At 46.9% G+C, this 20,142-nt stretch overlaps 2 protein-coding genes, 2 non-coding genes and 1 pseudogene across 4 annotated transcripts; all 5 read right to left on the bottom strand.

The window, feature by feature from the left end:
- Positions 1-9,967: 9,967 nt before the first annotated feature.
- On the bottom strand, positions 9,968-10,038 carry TRNAG-CCC (transfer RNA glycine (anticodon CCC)). The gene has a single exon. It is a non-coding gene; the product is annotated as a tRNA-Gly (tRNA).
- A 92-nt stretch (positions 10,039-10,130) lies between these two features.
- Positions 10,131-11,136, bottom strand: LOC149338621 (uncharacterized; annotated as a pseudogene).
- A 2,596-nt stretch (positions 11,137-13,732) lies between these two features.
- LOC149338620 (uncharacterized) lies at positions 13,733-14,902 on the bottom strand. Its single transcript, XM_089550767.1, has one exon. The coding sequence runs from the start codon at positions 14,900-14,902 to the stop codon at positions 13,733-13,735; it is 1,170 nt and encodes a 389-aa protein (XP_089406893.1).
- Positions 14,903-15,098: 196 nt separating this feature from the next.
- Positions 15,099-15,169, bottom strand: TRNAG-CCC (transfer RNA glycine (anticodon CCC)). The gene has a single exon. It is a non-coding gene; the product is annotated as a tRNA-Gly (tRNA).
- A 3,838-nt stretch (positions 15,170-19,007) lies between these two features.
- LOC149338618 (uncharacterized) lies at positions 19,008-20,036 on the bottom strand. The gene has a single exon (XM_089550766.1). It carries the CDS (start codon positions 20,034-20,036, stop codon positions 19,008-19,010), a length of 1,029 nt encoding a protein of 342 aa, XP_089406892.1.
- Between the last annotated feature and the right edge of the window lie 106 nt (positions 20,037-20,142).

Genomic DNA, 20,142 nt, shown 5'->3' with positions numbered 1-20,142 from the left:
TGCGTGCACTTCGGATATTGCATCATATTGCTGTTTCAAAAAAACAGCAAATACATCAGTGTTGTGTTGTGTTGTGTTGGGTTTATTGGCGCATAAGCAGCTAAGGCTATCATGCGCCAAGAACAAGGTATGGAAAAATTGGCTTGAGCACAGTTTGAAAACAAAGTGGATAAAAACGGTGGTGTAAAGGGCCTAAAAGTTATTTTTACTAACTAGCTGATGAAAGACAAGAATTTTAAAAATGTCTGAGAGCAGAAACTTTTAAAGGTTGGGTTGCCTCCGCGGACATCCTTGGCTCGGCAAAGATTTCGAGGCTCCCAACAGCTCAGATAAAGACCTCAGCCTCCCTCTCATGATTGAGAAAGTGGCTGAGGTGTATAACTGTATGTAGTGAAGCACAGGGTGAGTAAATTAGAGTTTGTGAAGAATACTGGCTTCCCTTAAAAAGCTAAAAACATAGGGTATACTGACAAGTGCATCTTCGCCTAAAATCAATGCTGGATGAAAAGGAATCTGTTCTTTGTAAAAGGTAGTAAAATGTTTTTTCCTTATAGATTCAAGTTCCGTACATGAGAATAATATGTGGGTTACTGTTAGTTCATCTCCGCACTTTTCACAAACAGGTTTGTCTTCTTTTGTAAGTAGGAAGTTGTGTGTGAGATGTGTGTGTCCAATACGGAGACGGCATAAAATAACTTCGATGAATCGTTTTTGGTGTGAGCATGATTTCCATTCGCCTAGGATGGGTTTTACTAAATGTAGCTTATTTTTTCTTTCAATATTCCATTGCGACTGCCATTTACTTCTTAGCTTGCACTGTACCAACTTCATACAATCATTGTAAGGGATGTTCGCTTTCTTTATTTCTATGTTCCGAGCTTTTCCAGCACATTCATCTGCTTTCTCATCGCCAGCGATTCCAATGTGGCTGGGAACCCAGCAAAATTTTATGTCTTGTCCCTGTATTGTGGCGCTCGTTATGGTGTGTATGATATTACCAATTAGTGGTGTCACTGCATTGCTATGGTGAAGTGAGGTTAGTATGCTCAGAGAATCAGTGTAAATGATGCTGTTCTGAATGTTCTCATTTATTATTTTTTCTACAGCTACTGAGACTGCGTAACACTCGGCAGTGAAAATGAATGCACACTCAGGTAGCCGTACTATTTTTTCCCAATTTTTCTGAACGACAGCACTTCCGACGTAGTGTGCTGATTTTGATCCATCAGTATAAAATGCTTCGTATTTGCCGTATTTTTCATTTAGTGCTAAATATTCTTGTAATATCTGCTCATGCTGTGTGTGTTTCTTTCGAAATTGTGTTAATGTGAAGTCCAACACAGATGGTAGCCAGTACCAAGGAGGGAGTGGATCAGGTTTGCGGGCAATATTAGGTAATATGTTCATTATCTCTAGTTCTTGGCATTTCTCTTCAAAGCGGAGAAGAAGTGGTCTGATTGCTAGAGGTTTGTTGGTAAACAGTGTTCGAGATGGGCACTTTGTAACGAGCGGGTAACAGATGTGTCTAGGCTGGGAACCGATCTTTAAAATGTATGTGCATGTGAGCATTGTTCTTCTGTCTGCAAGTGGTGGTTCATTGGTTTCGACGTACAGGCTATTTATGGGTGACGTCCTGTATGCACCAGTTGAAAGACGCAATCCCAAATTGTGCACAGGATCAAGTCGCTTCAAGTACGATGGCCTTGCTGATCCATACACTATGCAACCATAATCTAGAATGGAACGTACTACCGAGCGATAAATCTGTAGAAGGCATACCCGATCAGAACCCCAGTGTTTGCGTGAAAGGACTTTCAGTATGTTCAGTGCTAGCGACGCCTTCTTTTTCAGTGCGTTTATGTGAGGCAGCAAAGTAAGTTTTTTGTCGAAAGTGATGCCTAGAAATTTGTGTTCCTTTTTTAAAGGCAGCTCGGTTTGGTTGAGGTGTAATGTTGGATTTGTGTGCAAGCCTCGTTTGAGTGAAAAAAGTAAGGCCACTGTTTTCTGTGTTGAGAACTGGAAACCATTCTTGTCTGCCCATGTTGCCAGTTTGTTGATTGCAAGTTGTGCTTGTCTTTCACATGTAGATATATTGGAAGATGTGCACGCTATCCGAAGATCGTCAACATAGACTGAATATGTTATGGACCTTGGTATTATTTTGTTAAGAGAATTCATTTTTACAATAAAAAGAGTTGTGCTTAAAATACACCCTTGAGGCACTCCATTTTCCTGAATAAAATCCCTCGAAAGGGTTGAGCCTAGACGGACATTAAATGAACGGTTAGATAAAAAGTCTTTAATGGAGTTCAGTATTCTGCCACGGATGCCAAGCTCGGCTAAGTCCTGGAGAATACCGAACCTCCAAGTAGTATCATATGCTTTTTCTAAATCAAAAGAGACACTAAGACAGTGTTGCTTGTGTATAAAAGCTTCTCTGACAGTATTTTCAAGGCGGACTAGGTGGTCTGTAGTGCAGCATCCCTTTTTAAATGCACACTGATGGATATCAAGAAGTTCACAAGATTGAAGAACAAAGGTTAGTCTTATATTTAGGACACTTTCGAAGGATTTGGCGAGGCAACTGGTCAGGGCTATGGGTCTATAACTGCTAGGAGAGGTTGGGGGTTTACTAGGTTTAAGAAAGGGTACAATAATAGCTTTTTTCCAGGCCTCAGGTATTTTCCCAGATATGAAAATTGTGTTGAAGAATCTTAAAAGTGCGTCCACGGCTGGCTCGGAAAGATGTGCAAGCATTTCATAATGTATTTCGTCGGGTCCCGGAGCAGTTTTTTTTGCCGGCAGATAGTACTTTATTGATTTCTTGGAGGGTAATTAGACTATTGTATTTTTCATTTGCGCCTCCACTTGTTGGGAGCCTCTGTTTTTCGGCTGTGTTTTTGTATTTTAAAAAGGACTGTGTATAGTGAGATGAACTTGAAACTGCAGCGAAATGTTCCCCTAATATGTCTGCCTGTTCCTCTATGCTTGTTTGTGTGCCGGGTGTTGTTAAAAATGGAATTGTGAATGGTGAAAAGGTGCCGTTTAATTTTCGAACCTGCTCCCACATTTTTTTAGATGGGATCTGGCTGTTGATAGATGAAACATAATTCTGCCATGAAGCTTTCTCGGCACTGCGACGGACGTACCGAGCTTTAGCTTTTGCTTTTTTAAAATTCAAGAGATTCTCATAGGTCGGATACCTACGGAATTTACCCCAAGCTCTATTTTGTTGTTTTTTAGCCTCCTTACAGTCTTTTGTCCACCATACTTTATGGTTTTGTCGCGCTACTCCTGACGACTGAGGAATAGCTGTGAGTGCGGCAGTTATGATACAATTAGTGAACTTTTCGTTTATCTGGTCAACGGTGAGATTTCCTAAAACTATATCTTCTAAAGTTGCCTTTGCACTAAAAAGTGACCAGTCGGCGAGGTGAAGTTTCCAGCGCCGCGGTTTTGTTGGGATTATTTCTGGTGAGGAAGTTAAAGTGATTAGTATAGGGAGGTGGTCACTGCCATATGGGTTGTCAATGACATCCCATTTAAAATCATTAAAAACAGAAGGTGAGCTAAAAGACAAATCTAAAAAGGTCATTTTCCCAAAGGCAGGGGAGCAGTAGGTGGCTTTTCCTGTATTTAAAAGACATACATTGTTTGCGAGGATAAAATCTTCGATTATTTGACCCCTAGAGCCACAGTGCTCGCTTCCCCAAAAAGGGGAGTGAGCGTTAAAGTCCCCAACTACTAGATACGGTTCTGGAAGTTCATTGATAAGTTCTTGTAAATCGTGGACTGTTAATGTAGAATGTGGAGGAATACATACAGAACAGAGAGAAATTGTTTTATGGCTGACGACACTGACCGCAACGGCTTCAAGTTTTGTTTTGAGTTTTATTTCTCGAGCAGGAACGCCGCTTTGTACGATAATCGCGACGTCTCCAGACAGTCTATTTGCCTGCTCACGATCGCGTCTAAAAGTTTTATAATGCTTCAGGATGTTCATATGTTGTGGACCTAGATTGGTTTCCTGGAGAAATAAGGCTACGGGTGACATTGACCCTAAAATGTTTTTTATGTCGTCGTAATTTCTCAATATTCCTCTACAGTTCCACTGAACTAGAAAAGCCATGTTTATGTTTTGGGGTAGGAGCAACGAGGGGTTTACTTATGTTCTGGGGCCGTTATGGTAGACCTGCCTTTTTTCCGCTCAAGAGAGCTGTTCCGCCGCTCTAAAGCAGGCGGACTGTGGGATACGTCCATCGCCTCGCGAGAGGTGCTGGACGACCGCGGGGAAGCCGCGCGTGTGTGAGTGTCAGGTCTCCCCCGACGGGGGGAAGTCCTGCGGGATGTCGACCCATGGGCCGGCACTCCCTGGCTTGTAGTTGGCAGAGCAGCTTTCGCTGTCGCGGCCTGGGGCGTGGATGGCACTGCCACAGGCGCGGTGGAAGTGGCCGCGGCAGATGCCGGAGCGCTGTGTGGTGCTACGCCCCCGCGCACCACATCAGCGAAGTTTGGTTTTGCCGTGAAGGAGAATGAATTGGTAAGTGCAAAACGCCTCCTCGCTTCTTTGAATCAAATGTTTTCTTTAGTCTTAATGGTGTTGATTTCTTTCTCTTTTTTCCAGGACGGACACGCCCTGGAGTATGCAGCGTGATCTCCTTCACAATTCGCGCAGCGTAGGGCTGCGTCACATGCCTCAGAAGGGTGGTACTTCGAAGCGCATTTCGCGCAGGTTTTGCGGCCGCGGCAACTCTGTGAGCCGTGGCCAAACTTCTGAGAGTTGAAACAGCGGCGGGGATTCGGTATGTAGTGTCTGACGGTGATTTTCAGGTATCCAACATCGATCGTTTCGGGCAAACTGCTGGTGTTAAACGTGAGGACCATGTGTTTTGTGTCTATCTCTTTGTTCTCCTTGCGGATTTTTATCCTGTGCACATCGGTTACATTTTGTTCTGATAGTCCTTGAAGCATTTCAGTTTCTGTTAGGTGGATAAAGTCAGCCTCTGAGATCACGCCTTTGACTGTGTTGAGGGATCGGTGGGGAGTTACGGAGACAGAGACGTCCATTATGGAATCGATGTTTGAGAGTTTTGAGCATTGGATGCTCTCACGCAGTTGGAGGAATAGGTCGCCACTGGACATTTTGGATACCTTGTAGCCAGGCCCTAAGGTATCTGTTAAGCATTTGGTGACAAGAAATGGGGATATGATTCGGGCTTGCTTTTGTTCACAGTTACTGTGTATAACATGAAACTTAGTGAAAGTTGGCGTCTTTTTCGCAAAAAAGTCTGCTGCCTCGTTCCGCCCTCTTTTCAGAGAGCGATCTAGTTTTGAAAGGGGGGGAGCGATAAAAAAATTTGGTTTTTCGGTCATGGTGGCAGCCACCCACCATGGAGTCCAACAAGGCGACGCGACAGGAACTTGAAAGAAAGTCCTGCCCACGCCAGGTGTACACCTTAACTATAACCTAATATGACTCAACTCAGGGTAGTTGGTCACACACGGTTAACCCTCGCCGCCAGGAAAAAGAGGAAAAAACGAAGAGGAGAGGAGGATACAGGAAAGTTGTAAGAAAGGAAATAGGAAAGTGAAAGATAGAGGGGAGGACAGGAAAAGGCGACTGCCGATTTCCTCCAGTTGGGTCTGGCCGGAGGTGCCGTCTACAGGAAGCTGGGGCCAAAGTGGTGTGTTGCTTCCGCCGAGGGGCCTTAAGGGTCCGAACGCTCGGCATCGGCTCAACCACCAGGATCTCCTTTTCCCCGGACACAGCGATGCCACGCACGGCTAAGCGCGGATGCTCGGGTCCGTGGTGACGCATTGTTCACCATCATCCCCCTGCGGGGATGTCCCTGCGGATGCTCGGGTTAACCCCGTGGTGTCGCCACTCACCAACGTCTGCTGCTGCAGACGCCCCCCTGCGGGGAGCAAATACATCAGCGTAAGCAAGCACTGTTACTTGCACCGACTAAAGAGTGAAACCGCAGATCCCGTAATTGTGTAACAGCGATAATAGAAAAGGCTCAAGATACGAGGTCTGTTAGAAAAGTATCTGACTTTATTTTTTTTTACGAAAACCTGAAGGATTTGAAACAAGCACGCTTGCACCAGCCTACCTTGAAACTTCGTGCGCATGCACAAATTTTTTATCGCCTGCCGATAGCGTCAGTCACTGGTACGCAGCGTTTGAGTGAGGCAGTGCGCAGTGCTCTCGTCGGCTCTTTATTGCAAGGAAAATGGCGGTGCGACAGGAGTAGCGCTACTGCATCAAGTTTTGCCACAAACTAGGCGACAGCCAAGTGGAAACCATTCGGAATATTCAGACGACTTTCGGTGACAATGCTATGAGCAGCACACAGATTAAGCAGTGGTACAATTGGTTTAAAGACGGCCGCACATCGGTGCAGAGAGAGCCACGCTCCGGTCGGCCATCGACATGCCGAAATGACATGGTCATTGCCGAAGGGAACGCTGTGGTGACGCGGGACCATCGTGTGACTATCCGAGAAATTGCGGAAGAGGTGGACATCACCAATTTTTCTGAACATTTCATTATCACCGAAAATTTGGCTATGGAGAAAGATGCGGCGAAATTCGCGCCGAAGCTGCTCACGGTGGTGTAAAAGCAGCTTCGTGTTGAAGTATCACAGGATATGCTGGATTCCACAAACAGTGACCCCGATTTCATCAACACCATAATCGCTGGTGACGAGTCTTGGGTGTACAGGTACGACCCGGAAACCAAATTCCAGTCGTCACAATGGCAGCATTTCACGTCACCAAGACCAAAGAAGGCCCGCCAAGTGCTCAGCAATGTCAGAGTGATGCTGACTGCTTTCTTTGACTCCCTCTGTGTGGCACACCACGCGTACACACCCCACAAAGTAAACATTGACCAAAAGAATACTACAGGGATGTCCTCCGTCGCCAGCGTGGTGCTCTGCGACGCAAGAGGCCGAAGTTGGGGTCAACAGGAAATTGGCGCATCCATCATGACAATGCTCCTGCACAATCCTCGCACTAAATTCACACTTTATTCGCGAAAAACCAGACTGCTGTAGTCCAACAGACTCCTTACTCTCCTGATATGGCTTCCTGTGACTTCTGGCTGTTTCTCAAAATCAAGAGGCTATTGAAAGGAGCGCGATTTCAGACAAGAGAAGACATTATGGCTGCAACGACAGCTGAGCTAAACTCCATTCCGAAAGGGGCCTTTTCGGAATACTTCCAACAATGGCAGCACCACTGGGAGAAGTATGTGGAGTCCCAAGGAGACTACTTTGAAGGTGATTAGTTTTCCAACGCTCCAGTTATGCCAGTTTTTTTTCTTTGGCAAAAGGTCGGATACTTTTCTAACAAACCTCGTAGATCGCAAAGAGCAGAGGGCAGCCCTGCCTCACCGAGGAACAGAGGGGCACAGGTTCCGTAAGGTGTTTGTTGACTATAATACGCGTAACACAGTTTTCGTACGCCATCTGTACACCTTGTAATATCATAGAGCCGACGTTGGCATATTCTAGAATGGCGTGAAGAATTTTGTGGGACACGCGATCGAAGGCATTCGCCAGGTCAAGTTTCATCAAGGCAACTCGGCCTACGAACGCATCGCAACATTCAAGAAAAGTTCTAGCAATGTGCACATTCGTTCCAATGGTGCAACCTTTAATACCGCACGCTTGGTGCGGCCCTACGAGGTCCTTTATAACCTTTTGCAGTCTATTGGCCAGAATATTCATAAACACTTTATACTCAACGTTGGTAAGCCTTATTGACCGATAAGCCCCAACAGTAAGCAGTTTAGCCGGGTCCTCACAATTGGGTACTAAAACCACGTGTGCTGTTTTAAATGACGGTGGCATTTTCTTTGTTTCATAAACTTCGGTGAAGAAGCACTGGAGAGCTTGGGTGAGCTCTTCTTTGAAACTCTTATAAAAATCACTGCCTAGGCCGTCAGGACCAGGAGAATTTCCGGCACTCAACTCTTCGATTGCGCTTCCCACTTATGCTGATTGATACTGCTCAACAAAAGCTAACTGAATCACTTTGCTATCATTCGTTACCTCGTTTCTGTACCTGATTTGCTTTATTTCGGTGTATCTTACCGGTACTCACCTAAGGGGCAGAAACGTGGAGGCTAACAAAGAGGGTTAAGCTTAAGTTAAGGACAACCCAGCGAGCTATGGAAAGAAAAATGATAGGTGTAACGTTAAGAGATCGGAAGCGGGCGGACTGGGTGAGAGAACAAACACGGGTTAATGACATCCTAGTCGAAGTCAAGAGGAATAAGTGGGCTTGGGCAGGGCATGTAATGCGAAGGCAAGATAACCGCTGGTCCTTAAGGGTAACGGAGTGGATTCCAAGAGAAGGCAAGCGTAGCAAGGGGCGGCACAAAATTAGGTGGGCGGATGAGATTCAGAAATTTGCGGGAATATGGTGGCCGCGGCTGGCGAAGGACAGGGCTAATTAGAGAGACATGGGAGAGGCCTTTGCCCTGCAGTGGGCATAGTCAGGCTGATGATGATGATGATGATTTTGAGTTGCGTACTTCTTTTCGTCACTAAGCGAGCGTTTAGTAGGCACTTGGTCAAGCCACAGACGTTCAGCCCTCGCCCGTATCACGGCAGCTGTATACTAGTTTTTTTTTTCGATAATCTCAAGTTTGCTTTTTGTTTCTCTTATTTCTTTCCTATACCTTCCCGGCTGGGAACTTTCCAGGCTGACGCGCAAGTCAAGTTGGCATTGTAGTTCTTTTTCTTTAACATGTTTATCGTGGCATATAATGCTTGATCTTTCAACAGCGTTTATTTTCACTTGCTGTTTGAAATCTTCCCGCCTAATTAACCACTTCCCAGACTCTGCTGTTAGCAATATTTTAATAAATTCATTAACTTTGTTACCAAAACGTGCATCATTGAGGAGCTGTGCGTTAAACTTCCGAAGGTACCACGAAAATCGAGATTTCTTTTCTTTTTTCCCCAGGGTAAACGTAACTAAGCTGTGGTCGGTAAACGACATGTATTTCACCTCGTAGGTGTTTCACACACACAAAAAAAGATCAAGCGACACATACGCTCTGTCCAATCTCGTGTGACTTTCACCCTGAAAGTGTGTAAAGTGCGGTGGTACCGAAAGAACTTCAGCAACATCACATAAACCATTTTCTTGTACAAGCGAATTCAAAGATTCTGCACTTTTGTCACGGACAAGTCTTTTTGTAATTCTGTCTTCTGCTTTACATACGGTTACGGCATACGACCTACGCTGACCAGGAGCGCGCTGCGCTATACGAATAAAGAAGAGGCGCGGGGCGAGCGCGAGACAGAGAGAACGAGAGAGAATCGCCGCGGCCGGTTGTGTCCGGGTCTCCTGCGTTCCTGTGTGCCTTCTTCAAGCGGGCCCGCCGTCCCGTAACAATACGCAGTTAAAATCACTCAAAAGCACAATAAACCGCTAACAGCGCACATATTGTTCAAGACGCTCAAAAAATTCCACGCGCTCGTTCTCTTTCTTAGGGGCATACACACATATGATCTTCCATAGCAAATTGCAATAAAGAAAATCAACTACAAGCAAACGGCCAGATTGACACGCAGTTAAATTTTGTTCGACAATCCCCAGAGAATTCCTAATAAACAAAGCTCAACCACCCGCTGTTCTCAAGCATACTGTAAGAGCGCCGCTTGCAGTACGATGGCCAAAGACACCTGTGACGCAAGTATATTCGTAGACGGTGGAAAAAAAAATAAAATACGCCTCTTTTATATGCGCCGCCCTGGAACCGAACCCGGGTCGCAAGAATGGGAATCTTGCATGATACCACTACAACAGCGGCGCCCACGTTGTGTGACATACCAGCCGTTGTTCTGAAGCATACTCTCAGTGCGCCGCCTGCAGTACGATGGCCAAAAGACACCTGTGACACAAGTATATTCGTAGATGGTGAAAAAAAATAAAAGACGCCTCTTTCACATGCGCCGCCCGGGAATCGAACCCAGGTCGCAAGAATGGGAATCTTGCATGATACCACTACACCAGCGGCGCTTTTTTTTATTGCCTGTTTTGACAACGATAACAAACAAACACACAAACAAACCGCTAAAACACGTGAACCTGCCTACGGTAAACGTGGTTGTTTAAAACTTCTTGAGGGCTGCAAGCTCATCCAGCACGCCAAGCCATTCGGGTAGCTCCGATTGGGCTTGGTAGCATTCCCGCACATGCGCAACACTTTCAATGAAATTTTCTCTCACAGGTCGAATGTTTACATCGGCATTTCTCACTGACATCCTGGTTTTCCATATGCTGTGGAGGCCCAGTAGCATGATGAGATCATAAGGAACATCTCGGTCATCGTCTACCGCTAAGAACCGGATTCCGTACGGCGTGATTGGCAGGTCTTTCTTTATTGTTCTTTGTAGAATGTCCCAATGGAATACCGGATCCCAACATTCTATAAACACATGCTTGACTGTCTCAGGCTTTTTGCAGAGCATACAGTTAACCGTCCATGGCACAAAAATGCCCTTTTGTTCTAGCCATGTTTTAACTGGCAGAGTGTTAGTATGGAGTTTGAAGAAAAAACTTTTCACGTTAGGATTTACTGGCATACGTTTCACCCTTTTCAGAACATCTTGCCCTGGGCCTCCGCAGCCAAGCTGTCGATACACTGGTGCAGGCAGCATGACATCCAACAAATCTTTATAGTTTCTTTCTCGACACATAACTTAAATAATCTAAAGAAAAGCGCACTTTCAGCATGTTAAAAGCAGTGACAACTTCGCGCCAAAATCCTCTTACGGCTGTCGTTCTTTTATCAGAACAGGACACCAAAAACTCAGGCAAAGCATTGCGCAGGCGCACTTGCACAAAAGTACACAAAAAGGGATCATTCTGGTCTTACAGAAAAATAAAACGCGACACAATCTGTCTGATAAACAAATGCACAAGCCCCACTCCCCCTTTTCGAACCGAAAGAAACAGATTTGTCCGACTCGTACGTTCCCATGTGCTTCCCCACACGAAAACAGCAAATATTCGATATATTTTTTGTATGGTTACGCGTGACATGAACAATACCTGCAAGACATACCACACTTTTGCAACCAAGAAAAGGTTGCAAACAGTTGCTCATGTGAACATAGATAGGTTCCGGCCGTTCCATGCTTGCGTTTTCCTTCTGAGATTCTCTATTTACCTATTCCAGTATTCCTCAGTGTCATTGTATTGGTCAAGTGGTACACCCAAGTACTTTGAGGGCAGCGCTGTCCATCGCACATTGGCAAACACTTCAGGCTTTTGATCCCACTCCCCGTGCCAGAATCCAGATGATTTCTCCCAGTTCACACGGCATCCCGTTTTAGCGCATAAATCAGCCGCCACTCTAAGAGTTTCTTGAACGCTTTCTTTGTCTCTACAAAAAATAGCAACATCATCTGCGTACGCAAGCATTTTTACCTCCGTTGCTTCCAGCGCGAAACCGCGTATCCTTTCGTTCTGTATCATGCTCAAGCATAACGGCTCTAGGTATAAAGCAAAAAGCAACGGGGATAATGGACAGCCCAGCCTCACAGACGATTTCACTGGCACTCTTTCGGTGAGATTCTTATTTATAATAATTCGCACTGCACAATCAGAGTAAGCCATTTTGACTCCCTTTGTAATAACACTTCCTATGTTCACAAATTCTAGGAGATTAAAAAGCACTTCATGGCACACTCGATCAAAAGCTTTTGCTAGGTCGAGCTGCATCATCGCAACTCGTCCATCAAAAGTATCGCAACACTCCAAAACACTTCTCGCCACATGTATATTGGTCGTAATACTTCGTACTTGTATTCCACAAGTTTGATGTGGTCCCACTAGGTCTTTAATGACGCTCTGTGTCCTTCTCGCTAAAACTTTCATAAGCATTTTGTAATCTACATTGGTGAGGCTTATCGGCCGATAAGACCCCACCAAAAGCAGCCTTGCTGAGTCCTCATACTTCGGAATCAATACAACGTGGGCAGCTTTGAAAGATGACGGCAATCGTTTTGTTTCATAGGCTTCTTCGATTACTCTATGCAGTACCTGACTTAGTTCATCTTTAAAAGCTTTATAGAAAGCTGCACCCAGGCCGTCGGGCCCAGGGGACTTCCCGGCATTTAACTGGTCAATTGCTTTCTCTATTTCTGTTATACTGATTGGAGCTTCAAGTCTTTCCTTCTCACTGTCATCTAATTTGGGCATTAATCGTAAATAGTCACGTTCAAAACCGTCCTTCTTCACTTGCTCCTGTCCTAGCAAAGCTTGATATTGCTCAAAAAAGGTGCGTTTTATCTTCTCTGGATCAGTGGTTTCTTCATTTCTGTACATTATTTTTTGTATTTCTTTTTTCGAGGCATAGCTCTTTTCATCGCTCAGTGACCGCTTAGTGGGCGCCTCACCCATCCATAATCGCTCAGTGCGTGCCCGCACAACGGCCCCTCGGTACTAATCTTCATTGGCCTGCTCTAGCTTTCTTTTAACTTCCTTTATCTGGTTCATGCATAAACCAGGCTGCGCAGATTCTATGTTCAGCAATAGTTTCAACTGGCTGTGCAATTCCTTTTCTTTGTGTTTTTCTTCGCGTCTTAGTATGCTTGCTCTCTCAATAGCTTTCATTTTTAAGTCATTTTTGAAACTTTCCCACCTTTCCAACCAGCTTTCGGCTCCAGACACATGCAATGACTTCAGTAAATTATTTACCTCGCAAACGAAGCTGTTGTCGTCAAGAAGTTTGGCATTAAATTTCCATAAATCCCAATTAAATCTCACCTCCTTTAATTTTGATCCTGAAGTAAAGGAAACCATGCAGTGATCAGAGAAGGATACTGGAATGACTTCGTAGTTTTCGCAGAGTGGCGCCAGATGCACCGATATGTATATGCGATCGAGCCTGGCATGGCTTTCACCCTGGAAAAGAGTAAACTGTGCCTGACTGCCGGATGATAACATGCAGCCAACATCTATTAAGTCGTACTCCTCTACGAGCTCATCCAGAACCTGCACACTTTGATCCTTTAGAGTACGGACTTTAGCTCGGTCCTCTGGCCTGCGAACACAATTGAAGTCTCCCATAAATATAACATGTCGCTCTGTTTTCAAATACTGCTCGAGGTTTTCAAAAAAAATTCTGCGGTCGGTTTCTTCGTTAGGCGCATAAAGACACACAACACGCCACAATAAATCACATAATGTGAAATCCAGGATAACAAAACGGCCACTTTCGCAAACAATGACTTGTTCCTCCAAAATCCCAATACTGTTACGTACAAAGAGCGCGCATCCCGCCGATGTTCCAACCGCATGAGCTATACAAACATTGAAATGAGTTCTAAAGGGCTGCACCATGCGGTCCGTTTGGTCCTCGCTGCTGACTTTCGTTTCTTGGACATCAACGATGTCCAGCTCGTTTTCGATAAGTAGCCTACTAACCTGGCACTGCCTTCGCCTACTTGCCAAGCCCCGAACATTCAATGTCGCTACACGGAGGGATTTTTTAAAGTTTGCTGCCATATTTACGCTAGGACACAAGGACCGCACGGGGCTTACCTCGACAATCTGAGGTACGGCACTGGCGTTGAAAACCGCGGCACTCGACTTTTCCGCCCCCGCAGCAAGATAGTAGCCCTCGTCGTTGTTTTGGCCCTTGATACAGGTCCATGATGCACGCTAATTGCAGTTTCGTGGGCAGGAACAAGACTGGCCCACGCTGCTACGAGGGCTCCGTGCCGCCCCCTCTGCGGTCGGGCGGAATGTTCGGCTTGGGCTTGAAACTCGGCCGCCGAGTAGAAGACGTCTTGGGAGGCGGTTCCACGTCGGCGTTGTCGCCCGCGACGACTGTTTCCTCGTGCACTCTTTTTCCTGGCACTGAACTTGTGCTGTCCATGGTTTGCTCACCATCCCACCAGCCCCCCGTTGACACTACTTCCAACTCCTTGCCGGAGTCTTCCTTCGCAGTCCCCTCCCCCGAGGGGGTGGTGTTGCCTTGATCTTGTTGGTCGCCTTTGCTGGCGGCGCCTTGAGTGTCCTCGGCGGCTTCAGCCTTGTCGCCCGTTGGAGACTGCACGGGCACATTCCCAGCCCCTCCGGAAGCATCTTCAGCGTCTTCATCATCCATAACGAGCTCGGTCACATCGTTCTTTTTCGGCTGACCGGTGATGGTTGCGTAGGTTTTAACGCAGTCCGTATCGTTGTGACCAAAGCGCCGGCATCGGGAACAGCGCGGGACTTTGCAATCACGCCGTATATGGCCCTTACTGTTGCAGCGCAAACACAAGGGTGCCCAGTTCGGTACCACAACTAAGACCAGCTCACCGCCCACACGCACCTGATGGGGCAGGTCTTCCACACTGACACCGGCCTTCAACTTCAGGGCGACGAGGCGCGTCGTCGACAACCTGTCGGTAATGCCGTAGATACACCACTTCTCCCTGGTCACTTCGGTTACCTTGCCATAATTTGCCAGCGCAGCCCGCACATCATCGTCGCTGACTCCATGAAGGAGCCAGTGAAGCTTGAGCCTGACGTCTTGGTTGTTCGGGTTTATAACCAGACACCGACGCTCCTTCACTAGCATGTCGCCTTTAGCGAGCATGCTCTTCACCGCTTCCGCTGTCTTGAAAGTTACCGCCCATACATGGTTCATTTGGTACGCCCCCAGGGCGATAACATCTGGGAGTGCTCCCAGATTAGCAAGGGCGTCTCTGAAATCTTCGACGCGGAAAGGCCGCGCTCTCACATCGCCGTGCAAAAAAACTGTGTTCAAAACAATCTGACCTGATGGCAGTTGCGGCAGTATCACTTGATAATCCTGGTCAGCAGTGTCCGAAATCCTGTTACCGCGGCCCGACTGGGCCGCTGAAACCGCTCCGACGGAGCCCATCGAGACACGTCCGTTCGCTTCTGCGTCCGGAAGTAGAATCCACTACACCAGCGGCGCCCACGTTGTGTGACATACCAGCCGTTGTTCTTAAGCATACTTTCAGTGCGCCGCCTGCAGTACGATGGCCAAAAGACGCCTGTGACACAAGTATATTCGTAGACGGTTAAAAAAATAAATAAAAGACGCCTCTTTTATATGCGCCGCCCGGGAATCGAACCCGGGTCGCAAGAATGGGAATCTTGCATGATACCACTACACCAGCGGCGCTTTTTTTTTCCTTTATTGCCTGCTTAGCACATAACAAAATTTCAACATAACATTCACATTCCAAAACAGATAAAATCCGCCAGTGATGCTCTATTCAGCTGACGGTATTCAATTAAAAGCGCTTAAGTGCTGCAAGATGATCCCGCACTGGCATCCACTCTGGCTGCTCCTTCTGGGTCTTCAATACTTCTCTTAAATGCAACATACTCTCAATGAAGTACTCTCTGACAGATTTCACAATTTGATCAGCATGTCTGAAAGCCATGCGGTTTTTCCATATACTGTGCAGGCTCAGAGCCATGAACATATCATATGGGACCTCATTTTCTACAGGAAGGAAACGAATACCATAGGGGGTAACAGGTAGCTGCTTGCTGAGCGTCCGCTGAAGAATTTCCCAGTGGAAAACTGCATCAGTACAGTCAAGAAACATATGCTCGATTGTCTCCGGTTTCCTACATATTATGCAATTTACGGACCACGGGACAAATATCCCTTTCTCCTGGAGCCATGGCTTCACTGGCAGTGTCCCTGTGTGTAACTGGAAGAAAAAGGTTTTCAGTGCTGGCCTAACCGGCATCTTCTTTACCCTTTTAAGGACATTTCCTTCTGAGCCTACACAGTATATGGAGCAGTAGATAGGTACAGGTAACCAAACATCGACAAGATCTTTATATAATTTTTTCCGTGGAACAGCGGCTAGGTATTCCATTGAAAACCGAACTTTAAGCATTTGAAAAGCACGGACGACTTCCCAGAGAAAACCTCGCAGTCTTGCACTTTTAACATTGCTGGAAGACACAATAAATTCTGGCAAAGCGTCCTTCAGCCTCACTTGCATAACAGATCGCAAAAACCCATCCGTTTGGTCCCTAAGAAAGACAAACCTCGAAATTACTTGCCTTAAGAACAAATGTGCCAGTCCCAGCCCGCCACTTCCCACAGGACGAAACAGGTTTGTGCGACTTGTTCGCTCCCATCCCGACCCCCAAATAAACACCGCAAAGACTCTATGCATCTTCTGGACGCTCGTCCGTGCCATGCATAATACTTGAAGGACGTACCATACTTTCGCCACAACAAACAGGTTGCGTACAGTGGCACGGCCGAAAATGGAAAAGTCTCGGCCGCCCCACTTGTCCGTATTTGTACGAGAACGCTGGGTTTCTTCCCGCCAGTAGTCTTCAGGTTCCCGATAATGCTCTAGCGGCACTCCTAAATACTTTGATGGTGTTGTTGTCCACTCAACATTTTCAAAGCTCGCAGGCGCTCTGTCCCAGTTACCATGCCAGTAACCGAAACACTTGTTCCAGTTAATCAGGCTTCCTGACAATTTACAAAACCGTTTCGCGTCTTTCACCGCCTCTGACACACTTTCCTTATCGCTGCAAAATACAGCGACATCATCAGCGTAAGCCAGCACCATGACTTCATTTGATAAGAACTGAAATCCCTTTACCCTTTCATTGCACATTATCTTGAGACAAAAGGGTTCTAGGTACAGAGCAAATAATAAAGGGGACAAAGGACAACCTTGTCTTACTGACGATCGAACAGTGAAACTCTCAGTCAGTTCCTTATTGACAATGATGGCCGCGTTGCAGCCCGCATACGCCATTTCCACACCTCGAAGGAGCACTCGGCCCACTTTCACATGCTTTAGTATCGAAAAGAGAACAGTGTGCACCACACGGTCAAATGCCTTTTCGAGGTCAAGTTGTAACATGGCCACCCGCCCATCATATGCATCACAACATTCTTGAACGCTTCTTGCTACGTGTATGTTAGTCTGTATGGTGCGGCCCTTAATTCCGCATGTTTGATGCGGACCTACAATCAATTTTATCACATTCTGCATCCTACTCGCCAGGACCTTCATAAAAATCTTATAGTCCACATTTGTGAGACTTATAGGACGGTAACTTTTCACTGACACACGCTTCATTGGATCGTCACTTTTCGGTATCAAAACAATGTGAGTTTTACGTAAAGATGGAGGCAGCATACCGCTTTCGTCATTGCCTGGCATAAAATATGAGCTAAGATGTTCTTGTACGCTTTATAAACCCTGCACCAAGACCATCCGGTCCAGGCGATTTTCCAGGGCTTAACTCGTCAATAGCTCGCTTTTTCTTCAGCTACGCTTATCGGTGCCTCGAGTCTCTGTTTTTCATCGTCGTCTAATACCGGCATCAGTGGCAGGAACTCGCTTGCAAAGCCGTCTTCCACGCTTGTCTCGTGTCCCAGTAATTCGTGATAATATTCTTCGAAAGCGCATTGAATAGCCTTACTATCGCGCACGATTTCATTCCCGAACTCAATTTCTTTTATCTCGTTTTTCGTAGCGTGCCTCTTTTCATCACTGATTGCTCGCTTTGTCGGCGCTTCCCCCAACCACAGTCTTTCTGCGCGTTCCCGTATGGCCACCCCCTTGTATCTTTCTTTATCAATTACTTCTAGCTTGCTTTTGATTTCCCGAGCATCTTTCGTGAACTTCCCTGGCTCTGCACTTTCCAGTGCCATGACCACATCAAGACGATGTTGCAACACTTTTCCTCTTCATTTTGTTCATGGTGAAGCTCGCTAGCTCGTCCTATGGCGCTCATTTTGATTTCTACTTTAAACAGTTCCCATACTCTTATGACGTTGCCTTTCGCCACTGAAAGTAAACTATCCATTTTGTTCGTAATTACCTTCTGAAAAGTTTCATCCTCTAGAAGCTTTATGTTAAATTTCCACAGGTCCCAATTAAACCGAGATTGCTTCCGTTTCGTTCCAACGGTAAACATCACTATCCTATGGTCACTGAAACTGACACTCTTAACTTGATAATTATTGCTCAATGACACAAGGCTTGTGGAAACGTATGCTCTATCAAGTCTAGCGTGACTTGCTCCTTGAAAATGTGTATACTGTGGTCTCCTACCGTCGGACAAAATGCTGCCTTTATCCTCAAGATTTTTTTCTGGGGCAATAGCCGTCAGGCGCCCTGCGCTTTGATCACGGTTGGGCGTATTAGATACTCGATCTTCTGGGGAACACACACAGTTAAAGTCTCCCATCAGGACTGTGTATCGCTGAGTGCTGAGATACGGTTCCACCATGTTAAAAAAGGCACTGCGTTCATTGTCCTTGTTTGGTGCGTACACACAGATTACACGCCACTGTAAATTACATAAAGAAAAATCGCACAGAACAAAACGACCGGTATTACAAACAATTACCGATTATTCTGTAGCACCTATCGAGTTTCCAATTAAAAGCACACATCCACCCGAAGTGCCAACAGAGAGGCAAACACACACGTTGTATCGGCTCCTGAAGGGTTCGACCATGTGGTTCGTTTGCTCTTCGCTTTCCACCTTAGTTTCTTGAATTGCCACAACATCAAGGTCATTTTCCAGAAGGAGGCGACACAGTTGGTACTGACGTCGCCTCGCAGCTAGACCCCTTACGTTAATAGTTGCAAAACGAAGTGCCGTAGCTGAGCTGGCCATCATGAATGCGATAAACCCAGACAAACCGCATGGTGCTCACCTTGATGCTCAGCCAGAATAAAGACAAATCCAGTGACCTTCAGTCTTACTGCGTAAAATCCATGGGCGTAGTGACGACGTTGCACGTTGTCGCGATGCTCGCTGGCTTCCTCAGTCGTCTTTCTTCCCCCTTGCCACAGCCGAGCTGTAGCCATCGTCATTGCGTTGGTGTAACCGGTGCCGGCCTTTTATCCGGCGCCAGGTTGGGCTTCGGGCGAAAGGACGCCCGACGTTGTCCCGTCGTTTTAGCTGGCGGCTCTCCCGCACTTGAAGGGGCTGGCGTTCCATCGCTAACGCTCTCTTCATGCGTCCTCTTTCCCGCTGCGCTGCTTGTGTCTGTCTGAGTAAGCTCCATTTTTTTCGACGTCTCCGCCTGCTGTTGACGCCTTCGCAGCATTGTCCTTGTCTGCTTTGCCGCGGTCGTCAATGGTAGTTTCTGCGGCGACCACTGCTTCCTGTTCCTTCGTTGCATCCTCGCTGCGCTTCTCCTCTACACTGTTAGTTGCAGTGGCTAGATGGTCCGCTTTCGCACTTGCTCCTCCAGCTGCTTCTACAGCTTCGGCCTCGTCCATGAGTAGTTCGGACTCGTCCTCTCTTCTCATCGGCCCTGTGACATTTGCGTAAGTCCTGACACACTCGTCATGCCGAAAGCGACGACAGTGCGTGCACCGCGGGACTCGACAGTCACGTCGCACATGACCCACAGTACGGCACTTTAGACAGAGCGGGGCTCTGCCAGAGACCACGACCAGTGCCTGCTCCCCGGCGATTCGCAGTTGGTGTGGTAGGTCATCAATTGTGATTCCAGGCTTCAACTTCAAAGACACTGATCTCGTTGACGAACCTTTGTCCATGACGCCTTGCACACGCCATAATTCCCGGCTGACGTCGGTCACTGTGCCGTACGGCGCTAAGGCCTCCCGCACATCTTCATCCTGAACGTTGTAAAGCAACCAGTGAATTTTCATTCTCACTACCTGGTTCCCGGGGTCGACACTTATGCACTGCCGATCTTTCACTGTCACATCACGGGCGGCAAGCAGGCTTTTCATTCCTTCTGCACTCTTGAACGTGACCGCCCACACGTGGTTCATTCGATACGCCCCCAAGGCAACGACCTCGGGGAGCAGTGCCAAACGAACAAGTGCGTCGCGAAAATCCTCTACCTTGTAGGGACTTGCTCTAACGTCGGCGTGCATAAAAAGCGTATTCATGACGATACGACCTGTTGGCAGGCGGGGCAAAATAACTTCGTAATCCTGTCGACTTGATACATCAGACCTGTTTCCACGGCCAAGCTGGGCCGCTGATACCGCTCCGGCGGAGCACATGATCGCACGTCCGTTCGCCACAGCGGCCGGAAGTAGAATCACTACACCAGCGGCACCCACGTTGTGTGACATACCAGCCGTTGTTCTTAAGCATACTCTCAGTGCG

Source organism: Amblyomma mixtum, chromosome 6 (genome assembly GCF_055824585.1).
Source record: "Amblyomma mixtum isolate Tamu chromosome 6, ASM5582458v1, whole genome shotgun sequence".
Lineage (NCBI taxonomy): Eukaryota > Metazoa > Arthropoda > Arachnida > Ixodida > Ixodidae > Amblyomma > Amblyomma mixtum.
Note: the sequence above shows the minus strand (reverse complement) of the source record. Positions and strands in the feature narration are given on the sequence as shown.